The sequence below is a fragment of the Heterobasidion irregulare genome, assembly GCF_000320585.1.
Source record: "Heterobasidion irregulare TC 32-1 unplaced genomic scaffold scaffold_12, whole genome shotgun sequence".
Taxonomy (NCBI): domain Eukaryota; kingdom Fungi; phylum Basidiomycota; class Agaricomycetes; order Russulales; family Bondarzewiaceae; genus Heterobasidion; species Heterobasidion irregulare.
In genome coordinates this window covers 392,742-418,258 of record NW_009258208.1, presented here as the reverse complement: position 1 = coordinate 418,258, position 25,517 = coordinate 392,742, and the positions used below count along the sequence as shown (strand labels likewise).

At 57.2% G+C, this 25,517-nt stretch overlaps 12 protein-coding genes across 12 annotated transcripts; 5 read left to right on the top strand and 7 right to left on the bottom strand.

Annotated features, from left to right (window-relative positions):
• Positions 1 to 44: 44 nt before the first annotated feature.
• Positions 45 to 765, bottom strand: HETIRDRAFT_455462 (uncharacterized protein; the record flags this gene model as incomplete). The annotated part of the gene is made up of 3 exons (XM_009553741.1): positions 45 to 288; positions 318 to 445; positions 499 to 765. 3 exons carry the CDS (start codon positions 763 to 765, stop codon positions 45 to 47), a joined length of 639 nt encoding a protein of 212 aa, XP_009552036.1.
• A 650-nt stretch (positions 766 to 1,415) lies between these two features.
• HETIRDRAFT_66241 (uncharacterized protein) lies at positions 1,416 to 4,185 on the bottom strand. The gene is made up of 3 exons (XM_009553586.1): positions 4,102 to 4,185; positions 3,241 to 3,980; positions 1,416 to 3,185 (listed from the first exon to the last, which is right to left on the bottom strand). Exons 1-3 carry the CDS (start codon positions 4,175 to 4,177, stop codon positions 1,707 to 1,709), a joined length of 2,295 nt encoding a protein of 764 aa, XP_009551881.1. The 5' UTR covers positions 4,178 to 4,185; the 3' UTR covers positions 1,416 to 1,706.
• A 580-nt stretch (positions 4,186 to 4,765) lies between these two features.
• HETIRDRAFT_422434 (uncharacterized protein) lies at positions 4,766 to 5,668 on the bottom strand (the record flags this gene model as incomplete). The annotated part of the gene is made up of 5 exons (XM_009553740.1): positions 4,766 to 5,029; positions 5,091 to 5,384; positions 5,442 to 5,480; positions 5,536 to 5,611; positions 5,661 to 5,668. The coding sequence occupies 5 exons, from the start codon at positions 5,666 to 5,668 to the stop codon at positions 4,766 to 4,768; spliced, it is 681 nt and encodes a 226-aa protein (XP_009552035.1).
• Positions 5,669 to 6,512: 844 nt separating this feature from the next.
• HETIRDRAFT_329528 (uncharacterized protein) lies at positions 6,513 to 7,591 on the top strand (the record flags this gene model as incomplete). Its single annotated transcript, XM_009553739.1, has 6 exons — positions 6,513 to 6,671; positions 6,748 to 6,781; positions 6,831 to 6,870; positions 6,939 to 7,029; positions 7,079 to 7,232; positions 7,293 to 7,591. The coding sequence occupies 6 exons, from the start codon at positions 6,513 to 6,515 to the stop codon at positions 7,589 to 7,591; spliced, it is 777 nt and encodes a 258-aa protein (XP_009552034.1).
• A 138-nt stretch (positions 7,592 to 7,729) lies between these two features.
• HETIRDRAFT_329320 (uncharacterized protein) lies at positions 7,730 to 8,474 on the bottom strand (the record flags this gene model as incomplete). The annotated part of the gene is made up of 2 exons (XM_009553738.1): positions 7,730 to 8,321; positions 8,377 to 8,474. The coding sequence occupies 2 exons, from the start codon at positions 8,472 to 8,474 to the stop codon at positions 7,730 to 7,732; spliced, it is 690 nt and encodes a 229-aa protein (XP_009552033.1).
• Positions 8,475 to 8,762: 288 nt separating this feature from the next.
• On the top strand, positions 8,763 to 11,869 carry HETIRDRAFT_442243 (voltage-gated K+ channel; the record flags this gene model as incomplete). The annotated part of the gene is made up of 8 exons (XM_009553737.1): positions 8,763 to 9,345; positions 9,396 to 9,566; positions 9,619 to 10,514; positions 10,568 to 10,667; positions 10,728 to 10,847; positions 10,898 to 11,427; positions 11,486 to 11,510; positions 11,571 to 11,869. The coding sequence occupies 8 exons, from the start codon at positions 8,763 to 8,765 to the stop codon at positions 11,681 to 11,683; spliced, it is 2,538 nt and encodes an 845-aa protein (XP_009552032.1). The 3' UTR covers positions 11,684 to 11,869.
• A 305-nt stretch (positions 11,870 to 12,174) lies between these two features.
• HETIRDRAFT_162541 (uncharacterized protein) lies at positions 12,175 to 13,567 on the top strand (the record flags this gene model as incomplete). The annotated part of the gene is made up of 4 exons (XM_009553736.1): positions 12,175 to 12,330; positions 12,390 to 12,698; positions 12,757 to 12,922; positions 12,984 to 13,567. The coding sequence occupies 4 exons, from the start codon at positions 12,175 to 12,177 to the stop codon at positions 13,565 to 13,567; spliced, it is 1,215 nt and encodes a 404-aa protein (XP_009552031.1).
• Positions 13,568 to 16,287: 2,720 nt separating this feature from the next.
• On the bottom strand, positions 16,288 to 18,396 carry HETIRDRAFT_455457 (uncharacterized protein; the record flags this gene model as incomplete). The annotated part of the gene is made up of 3 exons (XM_009553735.1): positions 16,288 to 17,151; positions 17,211 to 18,190; positions 18,270 to 18,396. 3 exons carry the CDS (start codon positions 18,394 to 18,396, stop codon positions 16,288 to 16,290), a joined length of 1,971 nt encoding a protein of 656 aa, XP_009552030.1.
• A 272-nt stretch (positions 18,397 to 18,668) lies between these two features.
• Positions 18,669 to 21,223, top strand: HETIRDRAFT_481260 (uncharacterized protein; the record flags this gene model as incomplete). Its single annotated transcript, XM_009553734.1, has 7 exons — positions 18,669 to 18,850; positions 19,357 to 19,434; positions 19,498 to 19,576; positions 19,639 to 19,710; positions 19,924 to 20,454; positions 20,537 to 20,937; positions 20,993 to 21,223. The coding sequence occupies 7 exons, from the start codon at positions 18,669 to 18,671 to the stop codon at positions 21,141 to 21,143; spliced, it is 1,494 nt and encodes a 497-aa protein (XP_009552029.1). The 3' UTR covers positions 21,144 to 21,223.
• A 413-nt stretch (positions 21,224 to 21,636) lies between these two features.
• HETIRDRAFT_481257 (uncharacterized protein) lies at positions 21,637 to 23,317 on the top strand (the record flags this gene model as incomplete). The annotated part of the gene is made up of 1 exon (XM_009553733.1): positions 21,637 to 23,317. The coding sequence occupies one exon, from the start codon at positions 21,637 to 21,639 to the stop codon at positions 23,293 to 23,295; it is 1,659 nt and encodes a 552-aa protein (XP_009552028.1). The 3' UTR covers positions 23,296 to 23,317.
• A 248-nt stretch (positions 23,318 to 23,565) lies between these two features.
• Positions 23,566 to 24,466, bottom strand: HETIRDRAFT_240748 (uncharacterized protein; the record flags this gene model as incomplete). Its single annotated transcript, XM_009553732.1, has 3 exons — positions 23,566 to 23,883; positions 23,949 to 24,204; positions 24,273 to 24,466. Coding segments are annotated over 3 exons (768 nt in total), but the record flags the coding sequence as incomplete, so codon positions are not given.
• Positions 24,467 to 25,250: 784 nt separating this feature from the next.
• On the bottom strand, positions 25,251 to 25,514 carry HETIRDRAFT_162536 (uncharacterized protein; the record flags this gene model as incomplete). Its single annotated transcript, XM_009553731.1, has 1 exon — positions 25,251 to 25,514. The coding sequence occupies one exon, from the start codon at positions 25,512 to 25,514 to the stop codon at positions 25,251 to 25,253; it is 264 nt and encodes an 87-aa protein (XP_009552026.1).
• Positions 25,515 to 25,517: the final 3 nt, after the last annotated feature.

The window sequence follows — 25,517 nt, the reverse complement described above, 5'->3', positions numbered from 1 at the left end:
TTTCTACTTTGTAGACGTTGCTTGTGGAATTAAATTGACTTTCACTAGGTTGCGATATCATAATCGGGATCACGGACAAAAGAGGTAAGCAACAGGATACCCTCCATGTGTGGACCAATTTGATCAACAACCGGCTCATCAACAATTGAACCCCTTCCCTTTCGCACAAGGAAGAAGCGCTCCACGACAAGGTATCCAGCAGGCGAGTTGAGCAGACGGAAGGCGGATGCTTCTTTGTCTGCAGAGCCTGTGAAGAGGCCCTTGGCGACAGCAAGCCGCTCTGTGTCGCTGAGATTGAGGGTCTTAATCTCGCTGACGCGCGCCCGCCGATGTTTGCTACTCGACGATTGGAGATATTGTCGACGAGACCAGCAGTCCACGCCAGTCTCTCTTGCGCTTTCTCGATCCGTCTGTACAGCTTTTCCCAGTTGAGTGCATCTAAAGTCTGAAACCAACCAAAGAATGAGCTGAAGGTAAGGATCAATGACAAAAGCGCACCTGGGATATCACGCTCTCCATGAACATCTGGCTCTCGATGTGACTATTCAGCGGTAGAAGCTCAGCGGTCGCGTCTTCATTGTCTGCGTTGTTTTCTTGCTCGATGTGCTCCTTTCCCTTGTTCGCCCTCACTGCCGCCTGGCTCGATAAGGTCTGTAGCCCTGCCACCTTCCGCTCCATTTCGTCTTGCATCCACATATTCTGCGGCGCCAATGCTATCTGCAGCTCTGAGATCTTCTGCTCCAGCTCCGCCTTCTGCTGTACCATTGCTTTCTGCAGGTCCACTTGCTGTTGTGTCAATGCTTACTGCAACCTACTCTCCCATCGCGCTTCGAGATCTTGCTCTCACTGCGCCTGATCTCTCTTGAACGTTGCTCTTTCTTCTTCCCGCTGCTCGTCGAGCTGGGCCATGAGGTCAGTGGCATTGGCCTGAGACCACGATGCATCACGCCGCGTCCTTAACTCGTTAGACTTCTCGTTCAACATGTGCTGCACAGAAACATATTCTTGAGAACTGGAGGCAGCTCGCTGTGTGCGCGTGTTAAAGAATACGGCGTAGAAGATAGATACCGAAACATCGGGTATCAGGCTGAGGAGAGTGGCCTTTTTGCCGCTGAATGTTCGTGACCCAAGGCAATCTTGGAAGTAGTAGTATCAGTATCGGTCTACAGCGCACTTTCGACGGCATTGTAGTGGCGTCACCAGGATAATCAATTATAGAATCCTCATCCCCGGGTTCCAGGTTTCCCGAAGTCATCGTAGACCTTCGAATCAAGCACTGCGGCTGGTGTGTCACGGGAGATAGTTATGTCGGCTGAAGACGGTCCTCAAGGGAGACGCGCGCTGACGGCGCGAATGTTATTTGCCAACATTGGTAAGGTCAAGTTTTTCCCCACCTATAGCAGCCTATGATTTGTGGATCCGAAATTTGGCGGGACATCAAACTGTCTCAGTTTCTTTTGCTCCTCATAATGAATGAATGTAACAAACAGCGAGCGGCGCACGATGTGAACCATACATACTTTTTGGCGATGTAAGTAACTCTAGCAAGGAGACTGAACTGTGACTGATGAGGTGGTGAGGAGACTAGATGAATGCGACCATTATGAGTATAGTACAAGGTAACAGCAATAATGTAATATATAGTGCCCCCTCTCCCCGTCTACATCTGCGTGCTCCTGGCAGTCAAAAAGGGAACTCACGAAAGACTAATACTCGTCCTTGCTCTCCCTTCTTGGCCGCGTCGCGCCCTTTCCATAATCGTACCGCTTGCTGCGATATTCCGAAGGCTCTCCACGAGGATCGTCCCTCGAGAACCGATCACCACCTGAAGGCCGATCGCCACCCGAGAACCGATCGCCATCAGTCCTATCATGCCTCGGGAAACGCTCACCACTGCCCATTCTATTGTTCCTCTGGAATCGGTCGCCACCCTCGCTGTCCCATCCTCCTCTCTCGCCCTCGTCCTCTCTGGAGGCTCGTGTGCCTCGACCCATCCAGTGCGGCTGGCGCGGGTCCGTCCTTCGCTCTCTTTGAGGAGCCCTGCCGAAGTGCTTTGTCCTTCCGTCCGAGAAGCCCAATCGCTCAAGGAACGCTTGGGAGAAAATAGGAGCCTGCGGCAGACCGAGCGCCTGAACGGACCAGTCCATGAGACCCTTAACGATGACAGGCTTTTGAACCCGCAATTCGGGCGACTTGGCAATATAATAACCCAACATCGAGCCCACGGTCTCCCTAATAGCGGACTCGTCCAATTTGTCCAATAGCGCAGAAACGATAGTAGGGGTTTCTTCGACCATCGAGGATAGTGTCTGCGGGTATTTCGTGGGTAACCGAAGAGCTTTACGACCTGAGCGATCATATTGCGGCTCGCCGTGTTCGGCGACCTTAAGACCTTTCCAGAACGACTCCGGTTCTTCATCGTATTTCTTGGCGAGTTCCTTCACATGTGAATCAAGCTCGGTGAAAGTGAGAGGCTTCATCGGGACATCTGTGAGCTGCCAAGAAACAAAACCGATTTCCCAGGGGAGAAGGACAAGGTCGCCACGTCCGTTCGTTCCGGCTCGTCCAGTTCTGCCAACGCGATGAACATATAATTCAGTGCCGCCGGGGATACCGACTTGGATGACGCGCGTCACGCCGGGGTAATCAACTCCACGAGCGGATACATCGGAAGTGATAAGGATGGAGGCGCCGCTTTTGTCAGAGCGGAAGGCATCCGATACCGAAGAACGCGATTCTTGTGTCCGTTTGGAGTGAATCTCGTACGTCCTAGTAGCAGTGCCTGCCGGAAGGGTCGTCTTAGCCAATTGACCGAGTAGCGTAGAGAAAAGCTGAGTCATCTTTGTCGTGGGAAAGAAGATCATGATCTTCGACCGACCGGGGTTGACAAGCTGATCGTGGGCGATGAGGTTCAAGATGTGAGGTATCTGTTTCTCGGCCGTGGGGAGGACAGTGTGGTACTGGGGCACATGTGCATGAACAGGCGACGAATCAACAGGAACAACATCAATGAAGGTGTGCTTCTTGTCGAGAGCCGCGCGCGCAACCTGCTGAATGGCTGGGGAGAGAGTAGCAGAGAAGAGGAAGGTCTGGCGAACGGGCTTCTTGGGCAGAAAATCGATGATGGCGTCGATGTCGTCGCGGAAGCCCATCTCGAGCAGTGTGTCCGCTTCATCAAGAACAAGCTAAAACAAAGCCCTGATTTAGTGATGGACGTGTTTGAGAAGGGAGAAATTTTACAATCTGAGTCTTCCTAATCCCTTCAGCAACCTCTGGTTCCGTGTGCAGCAAATCACGAAGACGACCGGGGGTAGAGACGACAATATCGCGGCGGCCCTTCATCCAGTCGCGCATCTGATTCCGTTTGCTCGCACCTCCGGTAAACAGCCTGACTTCGAAACCCTTGTGCCAAAAGCTTGCCCTAATCGCCTCGTTCGCAATCTGGGTTGCCAACTCTCTGGTGGGGCTGATGATGAGCGTGCCAACCTGTTGTCTCGCGAACGAAAGTTCGGCCCTGTGCCTCGCATGAGGATCCGAGATACCTGATGTCTGAGTATCAAGGCCGGCACGTTCAATGGCCTTCAGTCGAGCCTCGATAGCGGGGATCAAAAAGGCGAGCGTTTTTCCTGTACCAGTTTTTGCCTTGACGAGGAGGTCTCGAGGAGGTGATGCGTCCGCATCGACACCCGGTTCATGAGGATCGGAAAGTTTTGGTAGAAGAGGAAGGACCGCTGCCTGGACGGGTGACATGTGAGTGAGTGTGAATGGACGGTGGGTGAGTGCCTTGAGGGTATTGTCAGAGATGGATCCCCTCAAGCTAGCAAAGGTAGGCTGCTTGTTGTAGGAATCGTTCTTTTTGTGACTCTCCGGTTCCTCCTGCGGCTCGACAGGCTCGCCAGGATCGAGGTTGACGGGCTCTTCCTTGAGCGCACGCGCGAGGATGTGGTCATATCGCCGACATGAGGGTAATAAAGGATTAACTGGGGATATGCACATATAGTCAGCCATTGAGCCATGTTCAAGTCGAAGATGATAAAGTCGAAGCTCAGCGCACAACAATGATGGGAGGTATGACAAGGAATGAAAAGCAAGAGGACTCACCCCGGCTCCTGGCCGACAAAGTAACAAGACCTCGGAAAGACGTGAAGGCATAGACGGGCGAGCGACAGGCCCTCATTGCCGTCGACCGTAAAGACGACGCCATGGTTGCTCGGTAAAGAGAGTTGCTGGCAAAAATTCCTTCTGTACTTAAACGGGATAGATCACGTGACATTTACGTATGATGAGTCCCGCAAGTCTTCTCGCATCCTCGCGGCGGCCCGACCTCTTTTCTAACAACTCGTAGTGTAGGAATATAACACCAGCACCAGACATTACACAAGCCTCAAGTTGCGACGTGGAGATGTCCCTGTGTTATTAAACATCATCATCTGAACGGATTGTTTGAGTGCACAGGCTCAGCCACTCACACAAGAAGCGAGATGATGTCCCTCAATCATGCCCACATAATAAACACTATTGGTGCTCCTTGTTCGACGCAAGAATAGAACGAAAATTCTACTATTCAGTACTCATAGTGACATTCACTGGCAACGTCCGCCGTTCTGTCCCATTACCTACTAAATTGTATTAGGAGGGCATGTGTCTAAATAAACAAATGCTGTCCGTGAATATGATAAACTATGGACCTAACAATTCGACGTGTAGCGCGGACACACGGATATCCCCACTTCCTTCGACATATGTGGCGTAGAAGCAAAGTCATTCAGGATGACGAAGGAGTGCAATGTTCTTTCCATTTGGCAACGAAGTCACTCGGGAGACCAGCCCACCGGTCATCCTCAACGGTCACAACGCGATATGGTGAAAGTGGCGGTGGAGCCATAGCCAGCTGTTCATCAGACGGACTAGGCAGCAGACCATGTTGGAAGAAGTGTAAAGCCTCTACCGCCGCTAATCTTCGGGATACATCTGAGGTTACCATCATATCTAACAGAGGCGTCATCATGGGGGCATGCAGAATGAGGTCCTGATCATATGTTACACAAGATATTAGCATACTTCTTTCAAACATTGTACAAGAGAATTACCTGAAACATGTTGCAGAACATCACTCCCAAAGCTCCGACGTCATATGCGAAAGGGTTGTACTCAAGTTCACCTTGACGAGTGTCTCGAGGATAATGAATAGATGTTGTTAAGGACTCCTCGGCCTCATGATAGAGACAATAGGGCGGTATGATGAATGCGTAGTCGAAGTCGATGATATTATATATCACACTATCCTGACCCCCGAAGAGATCGCGCGTTGATTGCCATGATTTGATTGGAACAACTGTTTCGCTTTGATAATGATCCATAACTGCGTTGGACGCTTGCAGGTCCTATATATCTCTTTGTGAGAATGATACATATCAGATCGAAAGACGCTTGAGCCTTACCCGGTGAGCGATGCAGTGTAGATGCAGAGAAACCAAACCCTGTAGACCATCAGTTTAGCAGGAGAACTACCGAGGTGTGCAAGGGATGAGATACCTTGAGCATGCCCTGTATAAAATTAAGGCAATCAGCCATTGTCGGGAAAACTCTATCGCCGCGGAGAGGGCCCCATCTGAACAATGTCAGGTATATTCAAACAAACAGAATCAACGTACACTGACCTGGGCATGACCGCGAAGCAGTACTTGTCATATTTCAATAAATCCAGAATAGGTACGACGTTTTCCAAGCTGTCTTTGGGGTGGATAGAGGAAAGTTGGTGAAAGTAACTGACTGTTCAATATTCTTCCGAGCTCTCGGAGATGACCTTCATGACGACGTGGCGATTCTGACTGTCCTGTGCTGGTAGAATTCGAGCCTGTGTTCCATTTGAATCAAGAAAATTGTTGATCAAAAGAGAAGAAGAGACGCACACGAAGTTGAAAAGCATAAGGAGGATAGTCTTTGTGAGGCGAGATGTCGTTCACGAAGTGCGCATAGGGGAAAGCGGACTCTTCATTTACAGGTTCATGGGAAGGAACATAGCAAAACGAGATATGGACAGGCGGGTCTCCTTCTGGCCGACATTTCACCCTATAGAGTGCACAGCCTCTCTTTTGAAACCATGGTCGCATCGTTTCCCAAAATTCTGCACGCTGTTCTACGGTCTCATTTCGGTAGTCAAACCTAATCGGGTCAAAGTTGATCTGTATGCGAATGGTGAGAAGAGTAGAAAAGGTTTTCGGCTAGACTAACCTGGATGCCGTCTTCTATAGTTTATAATGAGAACAAGGACTACTTAGGTGGTACTGATGAGTTTGCGTTGGCAGAGGTTGGCAGAATCTCGCTTCATCATGGGAAGGACATAACATGTGTAAACTCTGACGTGTTGTGCGCTTGCAGGTGGTGTTCGAGCATGTTCTGTCCACGAGGTATTCATGGTCGCTCTTTCCGTCATATCTCTTCAGCTCTACTAACTCTCGTCCACACCACCAAATCACAAATCTGTAGAACCATAATATTGAAAAGCTTTGATGTCTTATACCGGTTTCTTCGATGAGCTCCGCAAGATCCCCCCAGTGACGCGCTTCCTATGCGCGTCGTCCGTGGCGGTCACAGTACCGGTCATGCTGCAGCTTTTGAGCCCGTACAGAGTCCTCTTTGTGAGGGAGTTGGTCACGCAGAAGTGGGAGGTAAGCTCATTCTTGTAGTTGGTGCGGTCGTTATGAAGCGTGGGCTGATGCGCTCGGTTTGTGGGGGATGTGATAGATTTGGAGAGTCTGGACCAGCTTTTTTCTTGGAAGTAAGCTTCATAATACCAGCACGATTTCCATGGCTGATATGCCGCTCAGGTTCTGGATTCAACTACATCTTCGATATAATCATGCTCTAGTTCGTGTCGCCACTACATCATGCCTCGTCGCGATATCTCATATAGACGTGGCTCGGGTTATCTACAGTCGAAACTCGGATTCACTTGAATCAGGGCAATTCAGTGGGCGCTCGCCTGACTACGCATGGCAGCTAATTTTGGCTGCCGGCGCGATATTGGTATATTCACATCCTTCCATCCTACCATTGTTTTTGAATACCGTACTAGGGATTGAATATTCCCCTGAGGACATACGTGCACGCGCGCGCCCTTCTGCTGTGCACAACATATCTTTCAGCTGCTCTGTCGCCAGCTGAAGCACAAACCTCATTCATGGGGCTCATCACATTCCCAGTGAAATATTTTCCTTACGCTCTGCTTGGTTTGTACATTCTTTTATTCCTGAAGTCTCCAGCTAACATGTGATGAACTCGGTATACAGCCATGGATCTTGTAACAGGTGGGCCGAACGCCGCTGCTGTGAGTGTCACTGGCCTTGTTGTCGGACACCTTTGGTGGTGGACCATGTTTGGAGACGATGGGCGTGGGCTTCCTGGCGTAAGGGAGTGGGGAAATGCGCCTGGGTGGCTGAGAAATCTTGTAGCTAGTGGTGCAGGCCCAAACCCGGGTGCAGGAACGGGCGTTCACGTTATTCCTCCGCGACCAAGGCAGGAGAGGACTGGTGGGGGGAGAGCGACAGGATATCAGTGGGGATCAGGGCAGCGATTGGGGGAGGATTGAGACTTGATAAAGACATACGGTCGACGTGCGTGGACATGATCTGCCCTATGGTCTTTGAATGATCCATTCAATTTTGTATGATTATCCCGAGTGGATACACAGCAATGCAATACGCTCAGTGTTCAAACATCTTACCGACTACTCTTTCACGCCGTACTTCTCCCAGTATTGCCGCATCCCACTCAAATCCTCATCCATCCCTTTTTTTTCTAACCACTTCATCAGATCACGCATTTTCACGATCGCTTGGACCCTTCCTTCTCCGCCCAACTCACTCTCAAGCTCCTGTACCGTGCTGCTGTTCCCCTTCCCGATCTCCTCCCGATCCAAACACATCACAACGCCGACAACTTCGCCACCTTCCCGACGAATCGTTTCGATCGCGCCACGCACAGCTGTTCCGGCAGTCATGACGTCGTCTAGGATGAGGACACGCTTGCCGCGGACAGACACTCCGACCATGTTTCCACCTTCTCCGTGATCCTTGACCTCTTTGCGATCGTATGCGAGACCGACCGATATGTCATGTTGCAAGTGCAAGAGCATGGCGGTGCACGCAGCTAACGGGATGCCCTTATACGCTGGGCCAAACAGAACATCGAATTCTGGAAGGGGCAATGAGGAAGAAGGCGAGAGAGCGGAGGCAATGACAGAGGAGTAAGCCGTGCAGAGCGTCGTGAGCAAGGGGCCAGTTGACAAAAGACCGGCGTTGAAGAAGTAGGGCGATACACTGTGCATCCTATCAGACAGTGTGCCGGCGTGAATATGCAGATGTCTCGTCGTACCGTCCTGACTTCAGGGTGAACGACCCAAATTTGAGAGCTCCGATTAACATAGCATTGTCAATCAACTCCACTTGATAGGGCTGTAGTGTCGAAGCCATTCCGCGATCTCGTCCTTTTCCGCGTTTTTTTGGGTGCTGCAGGTTTCAAGGGAGATTCCAGAGGGCAAAAGTCTGCGGCGCGGCAGATGGACGCAGGGGATCTTATCTTATCTTGCCCGATTAGAACGTTGTGGAGAGGGGCTTGCATGTGCCAGCCATTCCGTGTTCAAGACCGACACAATGCTCTCTACAACATCCTGATCCTTGGGAGCAGCTTACTTCAAACTATATGAACAGTATTCACCCTTGACATCTTTCACGGCTTTTTCTATCTCAACAGCTGCAGCTATGCTCTCTCTGTTCGTGGACCATAGCCCTGCCAATCCAAACGATCCGGAAAAGCAGGACAGGGCAGGACAACCCAATGAGCAGGTCGACGCTGACTCCAATGGAGAGGATCTTGACGAGCATGATTCAGGAGGAATCTCCGAAGAAGAGAGCCCGGAGGAGCATGCACAAGACGAGGACGGTTTTGAACCCACCCATCGTGTTTCCACATCCACATCCTTGGCGAGTAGCTTCCAGCGATACTCTCTTCCTCCCTGGCTTGTCAAAATCAAGGATATCCTTTTCGGTAGTCACCCCCATGATGACGTTTTCATTCCTAATTATCGGACTTTGCCCATCGTCTCTGGCAGCCTCATACCTTTTTCCATCTTGCTCGAGATCCCTGGCTTGACCGAGCACTGGTATGTGCGCACCGAGAACAATCAGATTGTCGAGATCAAGCTAAACTCCGCATTATTGGACGTGGCGATGAGTCTATCCATGGCGTGTGCGTTGATCGCCAACGCGGCTCTGGTCGTTCGCTTCTTGGAGCGGAGAGTAAAGGCGATGACCATCATGTCTGCGGTGTTTCTGACTATTCATGGTGCGTGCATCTTTTCACACTCTGTCTCATATTCTCAAGTGCCAGAACAGACCTGATCAACGTGGTCACCGTTCTCGTGTTCGGTATTGAGCATCGTGCTAATGACGGTTTCACGTACGGCCAGGCCTACTGGCTAACAGTCTGCTCGACCATCGTATCAACGATCACTAACGTCACTCTTCTGTGGGATTTCTTCACTACCCCGAATTTCTCGAGGAGCGGTAAATGAACACTATGTTTATAGCAACGCTCGTATGCTGACACTATATATAGGTAGCGGTCTCACTCGAAAGCAACGCTCACTCATCCTTATCACAATCATCTTCCTTTCTTATGTGGCTCTCGGTGCTCTTCTTACCTCACTCCTAATGGACCTCTCCTTCATCAACGGACTATTCTTCACCATTGTCACAACGCTCACAGTCGGGTTTGGGGATATCGTCCCAATCACAGCTGTACAACGTGCCGTCGTGTGCGTCTATGCCTCTTTCGGGATTGTCATCCTCGGCGCAGCAATCCGTCTCATCAGCGAAGCGGTCATAGAAGGGTTAGAAATTGGCTACCGTCGTAGGGTGCGGCAATATAAAAAGCAAAAGCGTCAAAAGCGCAAGGAAGCAGAGCAGGCGAGGAAATGGCAGCTTGCTATTGAGAAGAGGCTTAAAGAGCGGAACTTGGACATATGGGTGCGGGATCCGCCGCCTTTGGGACCGGAGGTCGGGAACACACCATCGAGACTTTCCATGCCGTCCTTGGACACTCGCTCATTCCACTTTCCTGTCACAGGCGGGGCGCATTTGAATACGGAGGGACTTTTTGCCACAGAGCTGGAGGCAGCAGCTGCCGAAGCTGATGTCCCACTCGACAAATTTGTCCATCAGCGAATTGCGAGACCATTGGGCAGGATACGTGGTGCTACGCACGATTCTGGGCTCGCCCCTCGTAACCCCAGTCCTGGTAGCGGGTCTGCGCACAGTGCTGCTCCCCTTGATATTTCTTCTCAAACTAACGTTGCAGAAGCATCGAGCAAGACCCGTACCAGAATGTCTCACTGGTGGACCTTGAAGAAGGTAGAAAAGATGAAGAATAATATTGAGGACGTTGACTCCCCGAAGGCTTTTGATGCCGTCAAGATGTTGGAAAAAGAGGAAAAGAGGAGTCTGTATACGAAGGTTTGCCTATAATCATTGATGATAGCAGTTCAGCGTTGTTGATTTTTCACTAGCTTGCATTAGCCTGGACTGTATTTTTGATATTCTGGACAGTTGGTTCCGCGATCTTCTCGCTGACGGAGAATTGGACATACGGTTCTGCGATGTATTTTTGTGAGGATTTACGTCGCGTGCACCAAATAATGACAGCTTTGCTCACCGTGTCTTCTACAGGCTTCATAGCTTTCACGACCATTGGATACGGCGACTTCGCGCCTGTGACTCCAGCAGGCCGTGCTATCTTTATTTTTTGGGCATTATTGGGTGTGGGTGCCATGACGGTCCTAATTGCTGGCACGTCATTTGACTTCTTCTTTTCGTCGTCTAATTGAATCATAATGCAGTCATTTCCGACGCCTTTTCCTCCAAATACAGGAGCGTGATGCATGACAGGTCTTTTGATAAAGCCATTCGACGTTATCGTCAGAAGAACCGAAAGTCGAGCAGAGACAATCGTCCCCCACCCGTGCCAGCCCCGGCTTCAGAATCTCAGACTCTCGGTCGAGCTATCCAAGCGAACATAGGGAGTTTGGCGGCACCACCTTCTACTCCACCTACCACATCCACTCCCCGCTCTCAAGTCACGACTTTACGAGAAGCAGAACAACGTCTATTGGACCGGTTCGAGGCGTTCCCAGAACTAATATTTGAACAAGTAAAGATGCTCCGAGAGCACATGAAGTATTTTCTCGTGACCAATGGACATGCGACGTCAGAGGGGATGGGGGCACTGCTTGATCCTCAGGGCATCGCCAATCTGAAGGATCAAGAAGTCCCCGACGATATGAAGAAGCTCTTGAATGAGATTGCGCAGCAGGAAGGAATGAGTGAGAGGCTGAAGGGCGAAGTATGGCAGGACGCGACAGCGCGCAACGTGAGTGACTAACTCTATCTCACGTATTGTGACTCTCTAATGACCATTTTCACCAAAGACCTTGTTCTTGTTGAGCATAGAGAGTCAGTTCTCATTTTAAACCTGACCGGTCAGTAAACTGACTGTACCTGCCCCGTTCTTAGAAGGAGTTCGCAAGATGATTGATGCAGCAGAGACTGCTTTGGTTATGATGGAACAACGAGACCGCCTCATCTCCGCTACTCATGAGCGCCCCCCAAATTCCACCCTTCCTTAGCCTAGAAGAGCTCTAGCAGGAGGTCTGATGTCTTATTCCAGGTTTGTTGAGGATAATTATTTATTTGGAAGACGCCCCCTTTCTTTCCTCGTGTCTACATTCTTTTTACCAAGGACATTGGGATATAGTGCAGATGGTATAGGTTGTGTCCGGAGGGGGGGCTATTTGTATCTTATTCGCCCTGACAATCTCTTCATGTATTTCTGGCATTTCGGCGGGTGATCTCAGATCTCAGATCCTAACATGCCGTGATGGGACCCACTAGCGCCTACCACGATGCCTCGACGGACAGTCCCAGGCTGTGCGTCAGCGAAAGGTTCTGAAACTGATAAATACCAGCATTGCGCACCCCTGCAAGTGGTACACCAGAATTGAGTTTTCGACAGCCACCGACGCAGTGATAGTAGGATCGGACTTTATTGGGTATTTTGACCACTTTCCCATCCGCATTAGGATCGGACATCTGTGGGGTCCTGGACGGACGTGCTTTCATGGCTAATTTCACATTTGACTTCGACCTCGCTGACGACCTCGACGATGATTTCGACCTCATCCCGGCTCCGTCGCAGATCAACTCGGAGACGAAGACAGAACCTGCGTTATCCCACGAAGCAGCACTTTTTTCGGAGGTCTCTGTTTCTGAATTAGTGCGTCAAAACGTCTCCTTCAAGCTTCAAGGCTTCCTGCAAACTCATCTTCATCATAGCTCGACGCTGTACCCGAAAGTATATCCTACTCTCCCTTACACATTCCCATTGTGTCAGGCCGCGCACCAGTTGCTCTCGCCCGTCGCGATTTATTTGATGCGAGACTCCAAGTGATATCGCAGGAAGGCGCGGATGACGAGGATAAGACGGGTGCGCTCGATTTCTTGGCCGCACCTTCAGATCTCGTGCCAGGCGTCTATGAAGGCGGGCTGAAGACGTGGGAGTGCAGTGTCGATCTTGCTGAGTGCTTGGAAGCGCAGGCTGCCAAGGAGGGTGAAGATTGGGTGAAGGGCAAACGCGTATTGGAGGTGCGTTCATGGTCTTCGAGAGAGACATCAAGCTAAAATCTGTTGGTGATTTCTTTAGCTTGGATGTGGTACAGCTGTTCCGACCCTCGTCCTTCTGCACCAGCTATTTGCAGCCCTCGCAACATCAGAAGAGAAGGCTTCAATCGAAACGCATATCCATCTGCAAGATTACAATCGCTCTGTTCTGGAGCTTGTCACACTTCCAAACATTCTACTCGTATGGTGTAGGCGCTATCACCGCACTCGTCGTGAACCGCACTGACTGACTTTCGCTTTCGATGGCAGACATGTCGCCCCTTTCCTCAGCCTACCGTGCCTCCCAACCAGATCTGCCGGATGATGCAGATCCCCAGACCCCCGGAGAACTTTCGTTCCCATCTGAATTCAAGCAGGCTTTCCTCGACACGCTCTCGCGACACCACATCTATCTGCGCTTCTTCTCAGGATCATGGGACGGGCTCGATGTCAACGTCATCTGGGGCTCGAATCCAACGCCTGACCCTTCGTCCAAAGGCCCTTGGAAGACAAAATACGACGTCGTGTTGACATCTGAGACGATCTACAGGACAGATAGCTTGCCCGCTCTGTTGCGCGCCTTGCGCCACGCGTCACTAGGGGCTCCTTCTCTCACCGAAGATGCAACGACAGAGTTGGTCGAAAAAACCGCCAACATATCTCTTTGCGGGGACATAGAGGTATCAAAAACGAGTCTATGCCTGGTAGCAGCGAAGGTTCTCTATTTCGGCGTCGGGGGTGGCGTAGAAGCTTTTGTGAAAGCCGTCGAGGACCAAAAATTGGGTACGGCGGAGACAGTTTGGGAGCGAAAGGAGGGAGTAGGCAGGAGAGTCATGCGAATACTATGGCGATGATGATTCCGTGGAGAAAAACAAACTGGTTGTGTTCACCGTAGGCTGATCGGCATCTGAGTGTCTGACGTCCGGTCTGACAGCACACTTCGTATTTGTAGGCGCAGGTAGACGCTCTGGCCAAACCTCGTACATGGTCAGGTGCTATCAGATGATAATAGGCTTGCGTGCTGCGCTCTCAGCCCGCACCACCTCGTAGTTTAGGGCTACTATGATATCATCGCGTTCCTCACCAGTACTATCTCATGTTCCTAGTCGGAACTTCAAGCAGCACCTGAGCGACAATGGCGGCTAACAATGGAAATCAATTCTATTCGTCTCCTTCCAAAAGAGATCGGTGGACGCGAATACGAGTATAAAGTTTGCTCAAAAACTGCTCGCGGATCATCTTTTCTAGGGGAGCCAATACCAGTCGGTGCCGGGACTCCACGACTTGTGTGCCTGCCGTGAAGAGTTTACACCTCCAACCCTTCCATCTGCGCAGTACCCGTACGTCCCGCCGAGAGCATTTTCGCGGTCTCGAACGCATTTTGTTCCAAGACTGCCTTTATAAGACTGCCTTTACAGGACTCGAACAACACTCCACGATCATCCCTTCGATTCATGGATCCGCCGACCTCAGAACCAAACCCTGGCATCCAGCTAATCTCCGCAACACGCATACACCCAGACTCGCACTCTAAAACCCCACCGACCCCGCGTCACATCCCACTCTCCATCCTCGATGCCACAGTCGCGCGCTTCGCGCCCACGTGCGGCGTCTGGCTCTCCCGCAGACGGTGCCTCGCGCTCAGCCCTGTCCGTCGAGCGGCTCAAGCTGAGCCTCGCGAAGACCCTCGACGCGTACCCCCAGTGGGCCGGCCAGCTGCAGTTCGCGCCGTACGCCGGTGGTCCGCACACCGTCGACCACACGCGGCGCTTCGGGCGCCTGATGCTCTCGTACGGCGCGCAAACGGACCCCAGAGTCGAGCTTGCAGCCGCACACTGGCCCCAACCGCTCTCCGCGCTCGTCCCAGACGCCGCCGCGCGCGCGGGGGGCGCTGGGTGGTGAGACGCGGGGCAGGTGCCGCTGGCTGCACTGCTCCCCGCGCACCCCGCGCTCGCGCTCCTCGACATGGCAGAGTCTGACGGGCTCCCCGGCATGATCGCGCAGCTCACGACTTTCGCGTGGGGCGGCCTCGCGGTCGCGGTCGAGCTGGCGCACCCGCTGGCGCACCCGCTGGCGCACCCGCTGGCGCACCCGCTGGCGCACCCGCTGGCGCACCCGCTGGCGCACCCGCTGGCGCACCCGCTGGCGCACCCGCTGGCGCACCCGCTGGCCGACGCGCCCCTCCCCGCGCTCTCGCCCGCCCTCGATCTGTTCCTGCTCGACCGCGCCGCAGCGGGGGGACATCGACGCCGCCGGACCCGACCCCGACTTGATCAGGGCGTCGCGCGCTCCCGGTCGACCGGTTCGGCTGGTGGGTCTCGGGCGCCGCGTGCCCGCCCGAGCTGGGCCCCAGCGCCGTCGATCCGCCAGGCACGTCGATGCCGTGGGCGGAATGGGACCGCGGAGCGCCCGTGAGCCATGTCGAGGTGCACGCGATGTGGGAGGAGGCCTCGGAGGCGGGCTCGGGGGCGGGGGCGGGGGCGGGGGCGGGGGCGGGGGGCGCGCGTCACGCGCTTCGACGCGCTGCTCGCGCACACACGCGGCAGAGAACGGCGCAGGGTCGGCGCACGCGCACGCGCACATGCACATGCACGTCGCGCTCGGCTCGAGCCCGCGCTGCCCGACGGCTTCCTCGGCTCGCCGATCCTGCTCGCGCGCGCGACCGGCGCGACAAGGCGCACGAGGGCTGTGCGCAGCGGTTCTGGAGCGCGGTTCTGGGCCGGCGGCATCCGCATCCGATCGCGACGTCGTGGCTTGGCCTCGGGGTGTACGACGTCGATTTCGGCGGCAGCGGCGGCGGCAGGGGCAGGGATGAGCGCCCGCGGTACGTGGAGGGCGTGATGCCCAACGTGGATGGGTACGTGTGGAGGATGGAGGCGGGGCTGGAGGCGCGGCGCGGGGAGCGGTGGTATCGCGCGGGCGTCGGCGTGTCGTCGCACCTCCAGGCGGACGTGATGCAGAGCGTGCTGGCGGGTCCTGCGATGGGGAGATACGGATACGGCGGCCGGTGACCAGATTCGGTGTCCTGCCCTGCCTGCCCTATGCCGCCGTCGCAGGACTCGATCGACACGTGCTCGGGATCCTCGTTTTCGTCGGCCAGCTGTGCGATGTCGGGAGCGGCGTGGCTCGTAGCAGCCGTGCGGTTATTTATTGCGTGCGTCGTCGTCTGTGCGTGCATGTGGGCGGCGCAGGCGGCGCAGGCTCTCGCGGTTGGCTCCTCAGAGCGGGCTGAGCGCTGAGCGGTCGTGCGTGTGGGAGACGGGGTGCATAAGTATCGAGCCTTGTCGCTTGAACGTCGAACTTGAACCTCGCCGCCTACCTCGGCACCTCGCGACCGATCCTTGAAAATAGACATGCATCTTGCGCGCGAACGCTGTGAAGAACCGCGTGTGGAGACGAAGAATGATACAGTACACAGTACACAGTACACAGTACACAGATGGACCGCCGGCGTGCTTACAGATTCCGCCTCCGCCTCCGCCTCCGGCACCGTCTGGCCGTCTGGCCGCCAAGAAAAATACAGGGGGGGAAGGGGGGCTCGTAACGCGCAGAACGCGAGCATACGCAGCGCGAGTCAGACCTCCTCCTCGTTCCCGAACGCGCCCTCGCCCTCGCCCGTGTCCTCGCCATCCGCATCCCCGTCCACATCGAGCTGATCGACCTCCCCGTCCGCATCGAGCTGATCGACCTCCAGCGCCTCCGCCTCCGCCGCCGCCTCCGCCTCCGCCGCCGCCTCCTCCTCCGCCGCCGCCTCCTCCTCCATCGCGCGCCGCACGAGGCGCTCGATGCGGCGCTGCGCCCTGTCGACGCGGATGCGCGTGAGCGCGCGCGCGGGGGCGGGCGTCACGACGGGGAGCCGGAGCGGGGAGGACGAGAAGGAGGAGAAGGAGAGGTCGCGGGCGCGGTCAGGATCGGGGTCGGGGTCGCGGGAGGGGGAGGAGGGGAGGGAGGGGAGGGAGGCGGGGAGGGCGGGCGAGGGCGGGGAGGCGGGCGGCGTGGGCTGGGGCTCGGGCGGCGCGGCGGAGGAGAGGAAGCGCTCGAATGTGTCTGGGCGGTTCCAGTAGCGCGTGTCGAGCCCGCCGTCAAAGTCGTCCCCGCGCTCGTCCCCGCGCTCGCCCCCGCGCTCGTCCCCGCGCTCGTCCCCGCGCTCGTCCTCGTCCTCGTCCCCGCGCTCGTCCCCGCGCTCGTCCCCGTACGGCGCTCGGGCCTTCCTCTTCGGCTCGGCGCGCGCCGGCGCGGGGAGGCTCTGGTGCGGTGCTTTGCGGAGGACGGGGAAGACGCGGGTGGGTTTTGGGGGCGCGGGGGGCGGCGCGTAGGACGGGTCGAGGGGGACGGAGCCGAAGGCGCGGAAGACGAAGGGGGTGTTGCCGACGCCTCTGCGGGGGGCGAGTTTCTGCGTGTTGACCGTGATGTGGACCGTCGTCCGCTCGTCGTGGTGCTGTGCGTGTGCGCCGCGCGTCGTCAGCGACCCGTGCATCCAGCCACGAACGAACGAACGAGGAAGATGTTGCGGAGACGCACGTATGTGATCGCGTGGTGGACGTCGCCGCCCTTGGTCTCCCAGATATGCGCGAGCGAGAGGTCCTCCTCCGTCTCCCAGCGCCAGTCGTCGCCCTCGATATCGAGCGCGTTGGCGAGCGCGTCGTCGTGCTCCGCGCTCTCGACGAGGCTGAGGATGGACTGCGCGGAGTAGTACGGGTCGCGGACGCTCGAGAGCTTCGCCCACGTGCGGGCGCTGGCGATCTGGCCGGGGCGGGGCCCCATGAGGACCTGGTCGTGGGCCTCGAAGAGGTAGCCGCGGGGCGGCGGGGAGCGGGGGGCGGCGGGGGGCGCGGGGTTGGGGTCGCCGGAGAAGAGGAAGAGGAGGAGCTTGTGGAGGTGGCGGAAGGTGTAGGAGAGCGGGACCTGGACGATGCGGTAGACGCCCTGCGCGTCGTAGGGCAGCTCCTCGCCCTCCGGGAGCTGGGCGGAGGCGGGGGCGCGGGCTGCTGCTGCTGCTGCTGCTGCGGGATCGCGTCGCGTGGGGTGGTGCCGGGAGCCCGTGCGGGAGGGTTTGGGTTTAGGTTTGGCCGTGGAGCTGGGGAGGAGCGGCCATTGGGCGGGGGAGAGGGCGGGGCTTTTGACGAGCTGGAAGCGGAGGGAGAGGTGTTTGGAGAAGGAGGTCGCGGGGGGGAGCTTGAGCTTCTGGAGGCGGTGCTTGAAGCCGAAGGGGTTCGTGGGGGAGTCGGAGGGGACGGAGGTGGAGTACGGGGTGTAGGGGGTGTACGGGGTGGAGAGGACGGAGCTGGCGGTGGAGGCGGTGCGTGGGGTGGAGGCGTGCGTGGGGGTGGACTTGGGGAGGGTGCGGAGGTTGGGACGCTTGGATGGGGAGGCGGGCGCGGGAGACGCGGGAGACGCGGGGCGTTTGGGCATCGGGTGGGTCTGCGCGTGGGCGTGGGCGAGGGCGAGGGCGAGGGCGGTTGCGGTTGCCAGCTCGTCTTCGCGTCCAGTAAACGTGACCCGCGCGACGCGTACAGCACGTGCATGTGACCGTTCGCAGTGGGCCGCACGGGACACTCAGAGCCTGGGCTTCGTCGCATGTCGCGACACGACCGGGGGCATCACGGATAATAATAGCTCTCGTGGATGCGTCGCCGGCGGCACTCGTCCAGTCGGCCCTCGCTGCGACACTCGAGCTGCTCATCGCCACCGGGAAAGTCTAGCATCTAGCTACCGCCAGACATATGTACTCGTACTGTACGGTTGTGGCCATTGTTGAGCGGTGCACGTTCATGGCGGCCAGAGCGGTCCGGTCGCTGCAATTATGCGGTTACCCGAAAAAGGAAGTCTAGCCCGGTGTGGTGAGGAGCCAAGCCTCCCTCCAAACACACTCGCTCAGAGCCCCAGCGCCTCCCTCTTCCACACCGCTCTCTTCTCACCCTCCTTGCTCTTCGCCGTGCTCATCGCCCCTCAAGCATGGCCGCTCCCGCCCACGAAGTCGTTCTGGCGAGCAAGGACAACGACGCCGCTGCCGTCGCTGACGAGGACGCACCGGGCCCTGCCATCTCTTTGCCTGAGGACACCGGAGAGGGCGGTAAGCTGAGCATGATCGTGCAGCTCGTCAAGAAATGCTTTGGCGTGAAGGATATCGCCGCTATGTGAGTGCGCCGCTTCATGTCTGGCCATGACCGGCTCCCGCCGTGCGGCCCATCGCACCCCAACGAACGCTCCACGTCGGGTTTTCTGCACGTCTCCGTTGCGAACATGGAGCCCGACGCCGCCTGAATTCGGAGCCCTTGGCTGCGCTCTGCAAATATCGTCGTGTTGGGGTGCACCTACCGCTCGAGCAGGGCAGTTTGCCTGGACGACGGGATCAGCCTCACGAGGTGACAGGGCGTCCAGACATCTCGCTGTAATCGGCGGAGAAATCAGAGGCTCCCTCGCTCCACCTTGTTGCTGGCCGAGGGCGCCATTCGAGCGTTTCATCATGGGTTCTATGAAAGCCGTGATGTCTTGCCATCAGACGACAAAGATGGGCACACAGCTTCTGATATCCACCCTTCATCGTCAGAGAGAATCTTTGACTTGTCTTTCCGCCTTTGTTACTCGTCGAGCCCCCCTCACGCATCATTTTCCGAGCGATCGTTGACATCTCTGTCCACAGGCGTCTTTCCTTGCCGGCGTCGTTGCTGGAGCCAATACCCAATCTCGAATACTGGCATTACCTCGACAGACCAGACCTGTTTGCCGCGCAAGTGAAATCGCCTGCTCCACCGCGAGAAGCTTGACTAACGTGCATGCGTAGTATCAATGACTCCGAGGATCCATTCGACAGGATGCTGGCCGTGCTCCGCTTCACGTTCTCCAAGGACCTCCGACACATAGTGAGTTGTTCGTTCCCACCAACTCTCACGACGCACACCGACGTCCTCGGCTCGTCGCATAGCGGGGCAAAGTCTGCAAGCCGTACAACTCGGTGCTCGGCGAACACTTCCGCTCTCACTGGGACGTGCTCCCCGTATCCTACGAATCGGACCCGTCCCAACCTCCGGTGCACCACATGTACCTGACCCCAGAAGCCGCCGAATCGAGCCTCTCAGTCGCCAGCCGCACGGCCGCCCTGCGTCTCACGCGGTCAGAGACCGTCAGCCTCAAGAGCGCCAAGAGCGCCAAAGGCGGCGCGAAGTCCATCGCCGCGCGGTCGAGCGCGTTCGGCGGACTCCTGTCCAAGGGCTGGAGCACGTCCGCCGTCCAGTCGACGGCCGCGCCCTCGCCGGCGTCGACGTCGACCGTCGAGTCCAACGTCGACGCGCGGCTCTCGAACCTCAGCCTCGCGGAGACGGACGGGCAGACCGCGGCGTCGAGCGAGCAGCCCGAGTCGGACGACCCGCGCGCGCCGCACGTCCGCGTCGTGTACCTGACGGAGCAGGTGTCGCACCACCCGCCGATATCGGCGTTCTACGCGACGTGCCCCGCGCGCGGCGTCGCGCTCGCGGGCGTCGACCAGATCTCGGCGAAGGTGACGAGCACGGCGACCGTGCGCATCGGCCCGGGGCACGCGAACAAGGGCATATTCGTGCTCGTCCAGGGCGGGCACGGCGCGGGGGAGCAGTACCAGATCACGCACCCCGTCGCGCAGGTGAACGGGATACTGCGGGGCAGCTTCTACGTCACCGTCGGCGAGTCGACGATCATCACGTGCACGGGCGGGCGCGGGTTCGACGGGAAGCAGCTGAGGGCGGTTATTGAGTACAAGGAGGAGGTGCGTTGCTTTCTTTTTTGGGGGGGCGTCGAGTGCCCGGGGGCGCGGGCGGCGGGGTTGCTGATGACGTCGTGCGGCACAGTCTTGGCTGGGGAAGCCCCAGTTCGCGGTCGAGGGCGTGATCCACACGTACACGCCGGGGGCGACGGAGCACGAGGAGTGGACGCGCGTCAAGCACGTTCCGAGGGAGTGCGCGCTCGCGTACCTCGACGGGGCGTGGCGGCACAAGGTGCGCTGGCGGCGCGCGGGCGCGGCGGGGGGCAAGGAGGAGTGGAGCACGCTGATGGACCTGTCGACGCTGCACGTCGTGCCCAAGGCGGTGCGGCCGCTGGAGCGGCAGCTGCCAAACGAGAGCCGGCGGCTGTGGGAGCGGGTCACGACGAAGCTCGTGAGCAAGGAGTTTGGCGAGGCGACGAGGCACAAGCACGCGATCGAGCAGAAGCAGCGGGAGGACGCGGCGGAGAGGAAGAGGAAGGGCGTCGAGTGAGCTTTCGCGCGCTGTTTCTTTGTCTCGCGAGGCTGATGCGGATGGCTGCAGGTTTGTGCCGAGGTACTTCGAGAAGGACATCGAGTCCGGTGTGCCGAGGTTGACGCTGGACGGGGAGGCGGCGATAGAAGAGGAGCTGAAGGAGGACCCGGCGTACACCCCGGAAGACGCGCACTCGACGATGCCGGTCGCCGCGCCATGATCGCAGCGAGCGGACGTTTCGCGCGCGTTCCGGGCACGGCTGCTCGCCGTGCATGCATTCTTTCTTTCTTTCTATCTTTCTTTCTTTCCGATCACGACTCTTTACGATATTTCCTGGCTTTTTTTTCTTTACTTACGTCTGGCCGGTAGCCCATGCGTTCGTGAGCGACCTTGGTCTTCTTTATGGTTTCGAAATTTGCGTTGTATATGGTTGGTTCGGATATGCATGCAGGAACGTCGGTTGGTTTCATCAATACCTTGCGCGGAACATGCATCTGTGCTTCATGTGGTTTCCAGACTGTGTGACACGATGGCAGGGCTGGGTGACAAGATGCACAGAGCAGTCACGCCAGGTGCAGCCTTGGAGTGCTCGAAGATATCCGCACGTACGTTACTCTTAACGGTGTGGGAACGCGGCGCCCGCATCATTATTGCGTACGCGAGCATCTTTCTTTTGCTAACCACGTTGACCAGGATCTGTGGATGAAGACGCCATGACGCAAGTCGGTGCCCGAGGAGCTGAGATATCCGCCCTGGTCGACGTGCTCCGCTCTGCAGACGCGTCGGCCTCCGCACCAGACCTCTCTTCGAACCAAGCGGCAGCGTACCTCTCCCATCTCACCACCCTCTCGCTCCCCTCTCTCCAGGCAGAGCCCACCAACCTCTCCTCGACCTCGTCCCAGCTCACGAACGCCCTCACGACCCTCTGCACGTCCTCGTACCCCACCTTCATCTCCCTGCACACGGCAAACACCGGCCTCTCAGGGACCCTCTCGTCCTTCTCCGCCTCCCTGAACCACCTCCTCGACGACATACCCGCCCTCGAATCCGCTTCGCGCTCCTTCCTCACAGAGATCCGCGATGTGCAAGCGGAGAGACGACGCGCAGCGCTCGTGATCGAGCACAGCGCAAAGCTGCAGGACGTCCTGGAGCTCCCTCTCCTCGCCGAAACCTGCGTCCGCAACGGCGCCTTCCAAGAAGCCCTCGACCTCGCCGCCCACGCCGCGAGCCTCGCCGCGCGCTTCCCCGACGTGCCAGTCGTGCAAGACGTCCGCGCAGAAGTCCACCACGCCGTCCGCGCGCTGCTCGTGCAGCTCCTCGGCACGCTCCGCGAGCCCGCGAAGCTCCCCGCGCTCTTCAAGGCCGTCAGCTTCCTCCGCCGCATGCACGTGCTCCCCGAGGACGCGCTCGCGCTCGCGTTCCTCACCGGCCGCCTGGAGAACTTCGACGCGGGCCTGCTGGCCGTCGAGATGGGCGCCGAGCGCGCGCAGGACAGGGAGGCGTGGGTGCGCTACCTGAAGAAATACATCGACGTCTGGCGCGAGGGCGTGCACGACGTCGTCACCCAATACACGACCATCTTCCTCGACCGCCCTACCGCAGCCTCGACCGCGTCCGCCCCCCCACCGCCGCCCCCCTCGCCCACCGTCCGCGCCCTGCTCCCGACGTTCACCTCCCACCTCCTCGACCGCCTCCTCGCCACGCTGCGCACCGCCCTGCCCCACATCCCCGACCCCAGCTCCCTCACGTCCCTCCTCACGCAGCTCACCTACTGCGCGACGTCCTTCTCCCGCCTCGGGCTCGACTTCCGCCTCCTCCTGCCCCCGCTCTTCGAAGACGCCGTGCGGAACAGCGTCGCGCGCGAGCTGCGCGACGCGACGGAGGCGTGGCGCGGCGCCCTCAAGCGCGCCTCCAAAAGGCCGAGCGCGTGGCTCGCGGTGCCCGGCGCGCCGCCGCCGCAGGAGGACACGCTCGCAGGCCCGCCGCACGCGCCGCCGCACCTGCTGGCGTCCTACCCGCCGCTCGCGGAGTACGCGAACGCCGTGCTGGGCATGCTGAACGGCCTCCGCCTGCTCGCGCCGGTGTCGCTCCTGCCGGAGCTGCTGCGCGCGCTGGATGCGGCCGTGGTGGACGCGGCGCGGGCGCTGTTGGAGTATGCGGGGCGTTTTGAGGGCGAGGCGGAGCAGAAGGGGGTCGTGGCGGCGACGGGGCGAGTCTTTGTTGCGGTGTTCGTGCCGTTTGTGCGGAGGGCGTTGGTGGAGGGGGTTTATGGAGCGACGATGGAACAAGGGGGCAGCATGAGCGAAGATTTACGGACGACGGTTCAGCAGTGGGAAGGATGGCTCGGCGAAGTATCGAATCCTGTTCATTAGTTCTATTCCGGTAATACAGCATAAGAAAACAAAATAAGTTACGCGGGCAAAGAGAAACGCCCTCGGCACTAGATAAAGATAATTGAACAGCGATGCAGCTGCCATTGTGACACAACCAGGTCCCAGCACATCTATATTACCCCCCTTCTCCCAGAGCAGACATCATGGCTCAGCCTTGAAAACCTCCCTCAACTGAACGATGACCCTCTTGGCCGCATCCCGCAGGGTCCCATCTTGCTCCACCTGCTTCTCCGGTTCGTCGGCGCTCGCCTCTCCCTTCTCTCTGAACCCGAGCTTCATCTCGTCCGCAGCCTTCCGCACCGCCTCGTCCCCCCGGACCCAATCGCCCACCCGCTTCTCGTTCCTCCAGTACGCGAGCGCGCGCCCGCGCAGATTTGGGTCGCGGAGCGCCGCGCCGCGCGTGTAGCGCAACAGACGCGTGCGTGCGTGGGCCATGTCGGTCGTGGTCGAAGCGACGCGGAGGCTCGCGCTCAGCGGCGGCGAGGAGGCGTTTATCGGGAGGAGGTGCAGGACGGGCAGGAGGGTGAGGAATAGGATGTGGCGGAGGATCCAGAGGAGATCGTGCCACTGTGGCCCACACCGTGGAGTGAGTGTTTCCGCCTGTTGGTTGGGGAGGTAAAGGAGGGGCGTACCATGAACACGATGTCGCTATTTTCTTGCAGAGATATTGGGACGGTGTAGAGCCAGTAGGCCTCTCCGATTGCGAGGGATATAAGCAACGCGATGGAGAGGGAGCGTCGGCTTTCGTGCCCGCTTCCGCGCGTGGTGAGGAGCCCCACGACGAACGCCTCGCGGACGTATTCGAGGAGCGGTCTGGGGAAAGCGATCATCGCGAAATCTTCGAGGCTGTGGCAATAATCGCAAGATTCGACCGTCTGCTGCCCGAACCTGCAAATTGATCGGAATGCTCAGGTGAGCACAAGCGTAGCAATGCAAAGCAGCGGATGGCCGCGCACCGGATGAAGACGGTGCGCACGTCGAACGAGTTTAGGCGCGTTATGAGCGCGTCGAGAGAGGGCGAGAGCGTCATTGTGGGATCGTGCGCGGCATGCTCTAGAAACACGGTGCGGATATGCGCCGTCGGTGTCGATATCGGGATATCCAACGAAGTGAATATATTAGGTGGTTGGTGGTATATGAGCGTATACAGGGTATACAACGTGTGCAGGACGACGAGGACGGTCAGTGGTGTGCGCAGAGGTGGCCGGGGAATTGCAGTCGTGGGTGGTTTTCGGGAGCGAAGCCATAGCACCACAGAGGGTGCGCTGATGGCGAGGAACGTGTAGATGAATATGTCGATAGTGCCGTGGATGAGAGTCATCGCAATGCAAATCGGTGGGGAGGTCGTGGCGAGCTACCAGATGCGAGGTGTTTTGGTGGGAGAGATGGCGAGCAGGTGGCCCAGGGAATCTCAGAATGTATGAAGAGATTTCTAGAGCTCGAAGTAATGTTTTATCATCTATGTCACGTCAAGTTCGAGCGGGTGAGTGGGTGAGTGAGTACAAGGAGAGTGGGCCACAACATTTGCAGTCGGGCCGGCACTTGTCGGAATTGCAAAATCTGATAGCAAATCACAGCCATAAGTTGCCATCGGTTCAATGGTCTAGTGGTTATGATTTCTGTCTTACACTAGCATGTCTAGTTCACAGAAGGTCTCCAGTTCGATCCTGGATTGAACCACTTTTTCGTCTGTCCAATCCTGAGGCCTGATTGTTAATTTTTCCACATTTCGCTGGTTTGCAGCAACGATCTTATGACGTTGCGAATCCATTGTTCACAACTCAGAACAACCTCGCTGAGATCATCAAACAACCAAATCAGAGTCTGTAATTGTCCGAGAGCTAAGCGCCAATCGATAAACATTGGCGACAGCTCTGTATCAAAAATGTGAGAAGGCCTAAATGTAGAACAGTACGGTATCGAGTAAAGTGTGATCACAACATATATAAGACGGCGACGGCGACAAGTGTGAGATGAGATGCATGAGACATGAAATACTTGAGACATTCCGGTGTGGGATCATGATCCGGGGACAACATTAGCGATGGGTGAAACAAGATGGCCGATGACATATGGATAATAAAACTCAGGAGATGAGGATGCGAACAAGGTGATCGATAAGTGCAGGAGGTGAGTCGCTTGACGTGTCTTGTTAGTACAATAACAGTCCGGCCAGCAGACTGTCCGTGACTCCTCATTGG